General features: G+C 40.3%; 1 protein-coding gene across 1 annotated transcript in view; it reads left to right on the forward strand.

The window, feature by feature from the left end:
* The first annotated feature begins 3,850 nt into the window (after positions 1–3,850).
* The window catches only part of HCRTR2 (hypocretin receptor 2), a 119,268-nt gene continuing 110,799 nt past the window's right edge, over positions 3,851–12,319 (forward strand). Inside the window, exon 1 of the mRNA XM_010587000.3 lies at positions 3,851–4,073. Within this exon, the coding sequence (XP_010585302.1) occupies positions 3,851–4,073 (223 nt within the window). The remainder of the gene's footprint in view (positions 4,074–12,319) is intronic.

A 12,319-nucleotide genomic window follows, 5' to 3' on the forward strand; every position in this document is an offset into this window, starting at 1 on the left:
ACCACTGGATCAATAAGCAACATCATGATAAACGGAGAAAAGATTGAAGTTGTCAAGGATTTCATTTTACTTGGATCCACAATCACATCCATGGAAGCAGCTGTCAAGAAATCAAAAGATGCATTGCATTGGGTAAATATGCTGCAAAAGACCTCTGTAAAGTTTTAAAAAGCAGAAATGTCACCTTGAAGACTAATGTGTGCTGACCCAAGCCATGGTGTTTTCAATCACCTCATATACATGCAAAACCTGGACAATGAGTAAGGAAGACTGAAGAAGAATCGATGCCTTTAAATTATGGTGTTGGCAAAGAATGTTGAATCTACCGTAGACTGCCGAAAGAATGAACAAATCTGTCTTGGAAGAAGTCCAGCCAGAATGTCCCTTAGAAGTAAGAATGGCAAGACTATATCTTCCACACTTTGGACATGTTATCAGAAGGGATCAGGCCCTGGAGAAGGACATCATGCATGATAGAAGACCCTAAACAAGATGGACTGATACTGTAGCTGCAACAATGGGCTCAAGTATAACAACAATTGTGAGAATAGTGCAGGGCTGAGCAGTGTTACTACCTTGGTGGCATAGTGGTTAAGTGCTACAGCTGTGAACCAAAGGGTCGGCAGTTCGAATCCACCTTGCACTCCTTGGAAACTCTATGGGGCAGTTCTAGTCTGTCCTATAGGGCCACTATGAGTTGGAATTGACTCTATGGCACTGGTTTTTTGGGGAGGGGCAGTGTTTTGTCCTGTTGCATGTAGGGTTGCTATGGTTCAGAACTGCCAGGACAGCACCTAACAACAATACCATCCTCACAATAGTATGTATATTTGAGTCCGTTGTTGCAGCCACTGTATCAATCCATCTCATTGAGGGTCTTCCTCTTTTTTGCTGACCCTTTACTTTACCAAGCATGATGTCCTTCTCCAGAGATTGGTCCCTCCTGGTAACATGTCCAAAGTACATGAGACGAAGTCTCGCCCATTCTGGCTTCAAAAGGAGCATTTAGGAAGATCAATTTAAACCTCAAACGAACAAAATTAATACACGCATATATCACTCAATGCTCCTGCTTATATGTCACTTCTTCCCAGGAGCCTTTTCTGAACACCCAATTCAATGTGGCCTTTGGAACTCTCCACTTACCATCACTTCACCCTGTTTGGTTTTCATTCTAGCACTTCTACCTTCCAGATGATTTTCTTATGTATTCATTTGTTGATTTGTAGCCTCCGTATCCTCATTAAAATGTAAAATCTATGAAAACAGCAACCTGTTTAATTTACATCCCGAGAGTGAATAGGAGCACTCAGTAAATCATTGTTGAAAAAATGAAATGCTCAGTTATGCCCTTGTCTTAAAAAGGAGAAATTTAATAGTGTAGATTGGGAACATGCAACAATAGTATTTCTTGTAAAATACAACATCTGTAGAATACTAGAAACACTGGGCTGGGATCAGAAGAACTGGGTGGTTAATCATTCGACCAAGGTACTCAGGTGACACAACGACTAAGCGCTTGGCTGCTAACCAAAAGGTTGGTGGTTTGAACCCACCCAGCAGTTCTGTGGAAGAAAGATTACAGTCAAGAAAACCCTATGGGGCAGTTCTACTCTGCGACACATGGTATCTTTATAATCAGGATCAACTCAAAGGCATACCACAACAGTTACTTGGCCTTTGCTAAATCACTTTATTTCTCCTGGCACAGTTTTCTCATCTATAAAATGGGACTAATAATAGTCAACCCCCAGGGGTTTTAAAATAAAGCACATGGAAATATTTTGTAAACTGTAAAGATCAAAGCGAGTGTGAAGCATTATGACTGGGGATGGGGACAAGGTTCAGTTGACTGAAAGCTCAATATGAACCACCAGTGTGTTGTGACTATTTTAAAAAATAATTAGATGCAAACATTGATTGCATTCAAAGAATAAATAGTGTTGCACTTTGTACTGGCAAGACAAACCAGGTTATTGTATTTCCTTCTAGTGGCGTATTATGCAAGCTGTTTACAACTGTCTAAAGGAAGATTTGGAGCCCTGGTTGCACAGTGGTTAAGCATCCAGCTGCTAACCAAAAGGTTGGCAGTTTGAATCCACCAGCTGCTCCTTGAAAACCCCATGGGGAAGTTCTACTCTGTCCTATAGCGTCACTATGAGTTGGAATCAACTTGTTGGCAATGAGTTTGGTTTTTGGATAAAGGAAGAGTAAGTGCGTATAAGTTGTCGAAGTAATGTCATATGAAAAACAACAGATAAAATTGGAAAAAAGGGAACATGGAGGCAAGAAAAAGAGAGGACCATGATGCTTATTTTAAATATGAGAAGTATTGTTACAAGGAAGATTTTTCCTGTGTAGTGCCAAGATACAAACTAGGAATTGGAGGTAGAGGACTCAGAAAGGCAAACCTTGGTTTGAGACTTCGGTTTAACCTTAAGGAACAATTTTCTAACCATTAGGGTAGTCCCCTGATGGTTCGGGCAATGAACTATGTTGGTCACATCCAAGCTGGATCAGGACATGCCAGAAATGTTATCAGGAGACTTCTACTATTAAACCAAAGTTCAGGCTAGATGACTCCAAGGCCCTTCCCAAGTTCAGAATTGTAATATTTTCCAATATTCCTGCCATGGTTATTAAGATGGAAAGAATCAAGAATTTATACTTTGAAAATTCCCAAAATATTTATTTGTAGAGACAGAACCAATTCATGAAAGGGTGGCCGTGCCATGGGTTGTGACATACCTAAGCGAATGATAAGAAAAGATCAGTGCGGTATGGTATTCATCAGAGAGAGAACTTCTGCTTAAACCCCTACTTCCTACTGGGAACCTGTTTAATGTTGTTTGGAATGTGGGTGCTCTCTTTTGCTTGACAAGATTATCTATGATCTTATTTATGACCATTGTTGTGTGTCATCAAGTCGATTCCGACTTATAGCAACCCGAGGGCAGACCTTTCAGTTAGCAGCTGAGCACTTAACCATCACACCAGCGGGACTCCTTATGACCCTCAGTGTCCTTCAAGGATTTGCTCTTGTATTTCATATGCCACTTACTGTCGCAAATGCAAATTCCAATTAAATACACCCTTTAATTCAAAAGTGGTCTCAGTCCCCAGTTCAGAAGGGTGAGGGTGCCTTAAAGATTCAGCAAGTGCTAAGTTAGCAAAGCCAACTGAAATGACTTTTGCATCTGTTCTGCTTGAGGAAAACATTACTTTCGTATTTGCATTACAATGACAAATGCACCAACAAATCCTATATTAACGATGTGTTGACATGCTGGTCATGTCTACAGACTCCACATGTCTGTGTATGGTTTACAGAAACTGCATGACAGAAATAGGGGAAAGAAGTAGAAAACGGGGTGATTGAACCGACAGAGAAACAGGTTGAAATAATTTTTCTTTACTTTCTTCTTCTTCTCTCTCCCTTTTTTTTTTTTTTTTTCTCCCTTTTCCCTCAGCTTCAGTTCTCCCTCAACGGGGGAGGAGGCTGTGGGCTGCTGCGTACTCAGTGCCGGAATGAGGAGTCATTGGGCTTGAGCCGAGCCAGAGGTAGCTTTCTCCTCCCGGTGTCATTGCTGCAGCCTCCAGTGCACGGTCCCTAGTCCCTCAGCCACCTCTCTTCCCGGTGCAAAATCGCCTGCAAAGACAGCAAAGCCGCCGCAGAAGTTGCCGGGCAGAAGACTCCGGAGGCATTGGCTCGATAACTTTTCACGTCATTTTCTTCTCTGGAGCTCCTTCTCGCCTCGCCTCGCAGCCTTTCCCACCGCAAATCACCAGTGCTCATGGGGCAGGGGAAGAGGAGCTTGCAGCACTGAGCAGAACCGGACCCGAGCCCGTGATGTCCGGCACCAAATTGGAGGAATCCCCCCCTTGTCGCAACTGGTCAGCTGCGTCGGAGCTGAATGAAACTCAAGAGCCTTTTTTAAATCCCACTGACTATGACGACGAGGAATTCCTGCGGTACCTGTGGAGGGAATACCTACACCCGAAAGAATATGAGTGGGTCCTGATCGCAGGGTACATCATCGTGTTCGTCGTGGCTCTCATTGGGAACGTCCTGGGTGAGTCTCGTCCTGGGCAGCCCTCCAAATGGTTGTCACCTCCCCTCCGCCTCAGACTGCAAAGGCTGAAGCCCCCTCCCTCCCCCTGGGATGTAAACAAAGAGGTCGCTGCTCTCACGGTGGGGTTTTCTACTAAAAAAAAAAAAAAGTTTTCTGATTTAAGGAACCAGGATGGAGCTCTGGAATTGTTATTCCTTTTCCTGCAGGAATAAGAGGGAAGCCCCGTTTCTTTTGCGTGCACCTAGGTCACAAGCGCCAGGAGAGGGGCAACAACAGGAGTGTCCAGGTGGATTTTGTTGAGTGTGGAGGCATTAGTCACTTTTTTGTAACACGGCTAGGTGTTTCAGGGGGGTTGTGGAGAGGTAAACATGTAGAATGCGAAGCCAAGCCCGGAATTTTTTTTTTTTTTTTTAAAGCAAGCTCTCTTTGGCTGTTGAAGTCACAAAGGATTTGTGATCTAGGCAGAGTGCCCTTTGGCAAGGAGGTTTAGGCTACCGTCAAGAAGTGGTAATGAAAGGGCACAGGGTGCAGACAGGGGCAAACAGGGATGTGAATTTAGGCTCTGAAGGTGAATTAAACAGGAACCACATGCCAGCAGCAAGAAGGAGGGGCATCTGAGAAAAGTAGCAAAGAGATCGCAATCATTCATCCCTTCATTCATTCATTTATTCATTCACACTTTAGTCAATATTTTTTTCAGAGCATACTAGGTACCAGGCTCAGGAAATATTTGTATTAACTGCTTTTCCTTCCCTAAGATGAGACCAGGCTTAATCCTGAACTCTGTAATTGTCCCTATCTAGATTTGTATACATACCTAGATTCCCTAGCTCCCTCTCAATCCCCTCACAATTTCTGGGGGTTGGGGGTAGGATGCTTTGGCGATATGACGGCTGTGGTGATGGTGGTTATTATAGCAGGAGGGGAATCCGCTTAAGGAAAAGGAGCTTTGGAAGGGAGGGAAGACTTAAAATAAATTGTGAATGGAAGGAGTGTGTACCTGAATGGAGAGTAGGAGGTGTTCAGGATGCAGAGGGCAGTGTGGAGAAGTCTCTGTTGAAAATGAAGGGGAAGGAGGGAGGCTAAGAGAAGATGCTCTTGATTTTCAGTTATAAAAAGGGGGAAGGTGAGTGAAGTGTGATAGGCTGGGGGGCTTTGAAGTCAAAAGCAAAGGATTTGTAGCTGCAACGGAGGATGATAAGGAACCTATCAGGCTTTCAGCAGTAGCCTGATTTTGCCGTCCCTCCCCGAGTGAGCAGGTCTGGTAGGAGCATCCAAAGTAGTCTCTCACAGATTCAGCAGGCAGAGCCGCTGATTGTGTGTGACTGAGAGGAATTCTTGAGAGAGTTAGTGGCATATTACTTGTTGAGAGCGGTAAGAAGTCTCTGGGAACTTTACTTGTCTCTTTCTATATTATTTTCATGCTAAATATTTTCCTTTTATTGATTTTTTAAAGGTAAACATCAGGGAGAGAATCTTTTTGGGATGCAGGCAAAGTGAATGAAGGTGGAAATACATATCCTTAGGCCCTGAGGTTACAAGGCTTTAAATGATAACACCCTTTTCCTTGCTTCCCTTCTTCTTGCCATCCATCTTTAGGGTTACAACTATTAAGACACACGGTCACTCACATAGCAACACTTTACTGCATTATGCAAAAAGTTAATATGTAAATAATCCAAACTGAACATCTATTTTGTACCTACTGTGTCCCAGACCCTTTTACATATACTCTCTGACTTAAAAATCACAATAACCCACATTTTACAGAAGACACAAGACTTAGAGAAAATGACTTATTAAGGGACATGATTCAGATTCAAACCCATTTATTTCGACCTCACATCCAGAACTCTCTTTTTCTGTTGCCATCCCACTCTAGAGCTAGAGGGAATTTTCTGGTCTCGGTTGCCTGCACACCTATTTAATGTGCTTCCTGATGTCCCCTGCATATATGTCCACTGTCAATAAATTACTGTGAGGGCTTAATGGCACTGCCATTCTCTCCATCAATAAACCTATCCTGGTAAGAACATGATTGCACTGCAGTAGAAATATGACTTTTTTTTTTTTTTTTCAGGAACAGCTACAAACTGTAACTATTTCCCTTCCTTCATTTTATTTCAGGCATTATTTCTGTGATAAAATGTGTCCCTTTTTGCAGTTATTTCATGTAGGTTTGCAAAGACCTGTGTTGCATAGCCTTCATATCCTAATTGTATTGTGTAGAGGTACACATCTGCTAGCCTGGGGAGTTTTAGTCTCAAGAAGTAAACACTTCTATGGTTAAGGCTACTGGTTTCATAATTTCAAGGAAAGAGCACTGTCCACAACCCACAGTGCTGAAATGGCTAATTCCACTCAGCTTTTCAGCTTTTTAAATTTACTCAAAGTACTGTGCTCTTAAGATACTGATAGCTATTTAGTTCAAGACTGAATAACACTGAAATCCTCTTTGGCTGAACTGAACCCCATTCTTTACAGACATATTCCCTGAAAGCTGATGCGGTTTAGGTTTGACATTTGAACAAATGAGTAGTGTCATTACTCACACACAACTTCCTGCTCTTTGATGTCACTGTCAAACTTGCAAAACGGATTAGATGGAGAATTGCTTTTTTTGCCCCTTTGGTATAAGTAATCTTCTGCAGAGAGTGACAGGACAAGAAATCACATTATTCATGCAAGATAAAGAGGCTACATTAGGTATGAAGGTGAAATACCAGTCTAGGCAGCAGATGTAATCCTTGCTCCTTCAGGGTCCAGTCACCATTTGCACTTTCAAAATCTCAACCTTGTTGACCTTGCAAATGTAATGCCATCAGTTAGAAGTCATTTCCCCCACGATGTCCTATTGTGATGTGATGTACCAGGATAGTCCCTCAACAGAATGACAAAGTCTTGATTGTTTCTACCTCTTTGTCTTCTCCACACAGTCCTTCTCTCTCAGTAAGACCCCCTCTACACTGTCAAGTGCTTCTTCCCAGAGATGGAAAGCAGTCCCCTGGGGGAAAAAATTGCGACAAAACTCATTTACGATAAGGTATAAATCACTCTAGATATAATTTCAGCAGTATTTGAATTTTAATAGGAGATACATAATGCATGTATCATTATGGAATTTTAAGCCCTAGGGAGGAGGATGGGGCAGGGTTTTCTTTGGAAGGGTGTTTTACCAATAACTGCAAAATCATGCCAGATATAACCTATTCCTGAGTATGTTTTTTTTTTTTACTATAGCCAAGTAGATGTATCTACTTATTTGACAAGTACATTTTGAACAATAGTGTGTATTTAAAATTAATATGTGTGTTGTGGAGGGTCTTTGGGACACTTGAAGGAATGTATTTGATGCAATTCCTACTCATGTTTCCTTCAGTTGAAACTAAAGGAAGAGTTGGATTTTGTCAGTTCAGAAATTTAAAAGCTTGGAAAAATGAACAATTCTACACCTGACTGTCTTAGTTCTGCACCCAAAGATATCATAATTTCCACCTGGCATTCTTCCCTGTTGTTGTCTCCATATGAAAATGGGGAAGCTATCAACAAATGTAGATGTCATTCCATCTGTGCTTCTCCCTTTGTGTATGACCACTATTGAGCAAGTTATTGAGATTTGCAAGTCTGGTTTTTTTTTTTTACAATTGCAACATAAGGTTGATAAGGCCCTGCCTTGTAGAAATATCATGAGGATATAGCAGTATTTTCTATATAGAGATATAGAAGGAAAGTTTATAAAAAATATATATATATATGACACTAAGTGATGCCAATTTCCATCCCTTTGTTGCCAACATTGAAATCTCTCCTTGATGTGATTTGCAGCCTTCTTCTGCCTCCGTGGTCAGTCTGTAGCTCTGTCGCTCTTTATGGCCTCTGTTCTAGCCTTTTCTTAATTGTGTTTTCCTAAAAGGTGTCAGTGGAAAGCAGCTGGCACATGTTACTCTCTTCCATACCAACTCCGCAAGGTGTTTTTGTGTCTTCATATAGACTGCTTAATATTGCCTTTCCACCACTCCATGAAAGCCATTCCTGACTCTCTTGATCATTTTTATCTCTTTCTCTCAATTTAAATTTGCCTTCACTGGGTTTCTTTCATTCAGAGATTTGGAATTGTTGGTTAGTCTATCATTATCTCTCTCTATCACACATACACACACAGACACACACACACTATGTTGATATAACTTAATTAAAGTACACTGCCCATTAAAGAATTTACCCATTAATATTTATGATAAAAATGGGTCGGTAGGATGGGGAGAATATTTGTGCATAGGGTTACTTCTTACAGAGCTAGTCCTATGTCCCAGATGTTGAAATGGCAGAGTTTCAAATTTCTTCCACTCTTAAGCCTATAAGACATTTTTGCTTCTCCCACTGCCTAATCCAGCTCCATAAATATTTGTGAACCCACCCTTTCTTACACAGAAAGCAGGAAGAGGTCTGATATAATGCATTATTCATCCCTATGAAAACCCAACAGAAGTCATGCATAGTGACTGTAAGAGGTAATATTAGCCATGAAGCTTTATGCCTGTTATGTGTTTTTAGTTACAGACTGCAAAACGTACTTATCTGAGTGTGAATTAAACTGATGCCTCCTCGATTTTGCTAAAAACCATAACCGCTTAGTTTTACTTGGTAAAATGAATCATGTCTTCAAATTGAACAGATCCCAGTGATAACTTTTTAAGTGGCTATGTTATAGATAACTGCAGCATTTATCATAGACGTACGATAATGAGAATAACATGTGCTAATGATAATTTAATTCTAACAGATTCTTCCTACATTTGAAAAAATATGAGCAAGGTGAAATTATGAAAAGCTACCCATCATCAAAAGAAGTCAAATCTCAAAAGTCAAATATGAATTAATGCAATGTTCCAACTTTTCTAAGTTCCCTTGGTTTTGTTGCTGCTGTTGTTAGTTACCATCTAGCCAATTCCAGCTCATGGTGACCAAGTGGACTGTGATCCATGGGGACCCCACCTGTGCAAGGTAGAACTGCTACATAGGACTTTCAAGCCTGTGAACTTTCAGAAGCAGATGGCCAGGCCTGTCTTCTGAGACACCTCTGTATGGGTTTGAACCACCAATTTTTTGGCTAGTAGTTGAGTATTTAAGTGTTTGTGCAATCACGGGATTTCCTCTTGGTTTTAGTAGGTCATAAATATGTTTTTCATGTATTTGTATGAATTTTAATTCTTTTGCATTTTAGATTATATTGTGATTGCTCATGCAGCACAGCTATGTTAGTGTTCCAAAAATCAAAAACCAAACCCTTTGCCGTTGGGTGTTTTAAAGTCCCTGAATTTGCACTCAGCTCCTCAGATTTCGGGAGCATCCACAGTGGGTATTATTTCACTCATGAAAAAAAGAAAGTTTCATCTTTCATTCTGTAATATTCCCAGCATATCCCACACCCCTGGGGATGCTGGCCTGGTTAAGTGATGGCTTACTAGTACTGTTCAGTCAAAGGCATGTGATGGATAAAGCTGAGGGTATCTGTCTTCAGCTCCTCTTTTCACAGCAAAGGAAAGGCAGATGTCTTTGCCAGCCTCCACTCCTAAGTATTGTGGTGATGCCTCACAATAGTCTTGCAGGAAGAGATCAAAAGTTTTATTTTACAAATGAGAAAAAGGAAAGGTTAGTCGGGCAGTAAGTGGCAGCCTTAGGCTTCAAATATGGATTTATCAGGTCCCATCCATGATCTACACTTGTCCCATTACTTCATTCTGTCTCTCTCCTCAGCTTCAAACTCTGACTGGAGAAGCACAGGAGCAAGGAGGGCGAAAGTGATGCTGAAGCGTATCCTCTAGACTATTTACACAGTCGGTCTGGCATATTGCTGTGCTATTTCTCTGATGGCCTCCATTTCTTTAGCTATGCTGATGAGTTTATTTGATAAGCTAATTAAGGTCAGGCTTGAGTTACTTTAAAAGAGAAAATTTGAAGGTAAAACAGGTGCTGCCAAAAATGCTTTTGTCTGCTAGGGTTGGGGAGGTGACTCACTGGAAAAAATGTTAGATAATTGTGGCCAAGGATTATTTTGTTATTGAAAGTTCTGTGGTTAGACACAATTGAAGGCTGAAAGCCTCATCATTTAAGACCTCAGATGATATACAGATCTTTTATTTCCTTTCTCCGTTTCCAAGGATAGTCATGCATTTTACTTTAAAAATATAATTAATGTTTACTTAAAAAAAAATAATGTGTTTCTATTGATTTTACTGATCAGGTCAATCTTTACATCTCATGGTAGATTTCTGACACCTAATAAACTGTAAGATAATAAACGTTTCTTGTTTTCAGCCACTAAGTTTTAGGGTCCCAGGCGTCTTTGGATGGCACAAAAGGGTAAGCACTGGGCTACTCACTGAAGGGTGGGTGGTTTAAACACACCCAGAGGCATGTTCAAAGGCCTGGAGATCTGCTTTCAAAAAGTCACAGCCACGAAAACCTATGGAGGGCCATTCTACTCTGAAACATACTGGGTTGCCAAGAGTTGGAATCGACTCAATGCCAACTGGTTAGTTAGTTAAACTAGAAGTTTTGGGGTAAGTTGTTATAAAGCCTCTAAAATTGTCATGATGGGGGAACAGTGAAGTGGGAAACATATACCAGCCCTTGCCTCCCTTGGCCAAGAAGCAACAAATACCAGCCATATTCATAATCATTTGACCAAAACTAATCACAATGTATCAACCCAACTGCAAGGAGACTCGGAAATGTAAGGGAACCTTGCCTCTGCTACAGAATCCATACAATAATTAAATGTGTTTTATCTTGCATAGTCTCAGAACAAGGGATTTACAGGAACCAAGTACTTAATAGTGTAAGGCAGAATAAGCTGATATATTTATTTCACATTTTGGATCTCTTCCAATTGAAGTAATTGATAATATAGAGAGACTTTGTGCCAATTACTATGCTAAGGGCTGAGGATACAAAGACAATAAAGCCTGAGATCAAGGAACCTACTCTCTGGTTGAAGATACAGACAAAATGTATAATCTCAATATAACATGGCAAGTGCTATGATAGATAGGCGCACAGGATACAGTGGAAGCATATGAGAAGGGCAGTTAGTTGTATTTGAGGGATTAGAGAAAGATCTAGGAGGAGATGTCACCTAAATTGAGTTTTAATGGATGAATTCAAGTTACCCAGGTGAGAAAAATTGGGTAAGGATGTTCTAAGCAGAGGAAACAACTTGAGCAAAACCAAAGAGGCGTGAAATAACATGGGCTATGAAGAGAATGTTAAGCAATTGGATAACTCCAGTGTTAGTGCAGATGGGGAGACTCTGGAGACAAGGCCAGAGCTGAAGACAAGGGTTGGGTCAGGAAAGGCTTTGTGTACCATAGTCAAGATCTGGGTTTGACACCACAGTTTAATGCGAGTCATTAAAACATTTTAAGGACAGTGTTGTCATTGGTTTGTATTTTAGATGGCAGGAGTGTCGGAGCAGTGTAGAGGACAGTGCAAAGGGATCAAGACTTATAAAGAGCTTTATAAGCTCTTTATAAGTCTTGTTTGTCAGATCAGCACCCTGTTTGTGGCTGATCTAATGAATTAAATGTGAAAAAAAATTATACTAAAAGGCATAATCCAAATCCTTTATTTATATTTACTTCCAGGAGGCTTTTGACATGCTGAATAAAGAAAGCATGAAAGGAGAAAGGAAGAAAATAAGTGAGGAGGAAGTAGAAGGATAAAAAGATAGGAAAAAACTTGTTATATTTAAATTTGAGAAGTATTTTATATTTCAAATGTTTATTCATTATTTCTTTTCTTGAAGGTATATTTATGAACCTTAATATTGCATGTAATAGTGCTATTGGTATGGTCCAATACCCTATAGATTTCACTAAAATCACTTCTGTAATAACTATTGGGATTTCGGTAGTTCACTATACACCAAACCATCCCTCATTTTGGCTTTTAAGTCATGTTTTGACCTATACTGAAACGCAAAAGATGAGAAATTTGAGACCTAATGAAAATTTTTCGTATTTTCCAAATAAATCCTTAATCTTATATCCCAAATTACTTACGACTTTTAAAGTATTCTCATTTAAAAATTGATTTAAATGGCATTTATAACGTTCATATAATCAATGAAGACATCACAATAGCCCCGAGTCTGCCCTTATGGAATTTCAGTGCACATTTCTCTACAGGTTGTCATGGCAACACACTTTAAATTTCTAAAACTACTGGTTAGTTTAAGAACTTTT

Source organism: Loxodonta africana, chromosome 1 (assembly GCF_030014295.1).
Source record: "Loxodonta africana isolate mLoxAfr1 chromosome 1, mLoxAfr1.hap2, whole genome shotgun sequence".
Classification (NCBI taxonomy): Eukaryota; Metazoa; Chordata; class Mammalia; order Proboscidea; family Elephantidae; genus Loxodonta; species Loxodonta africana.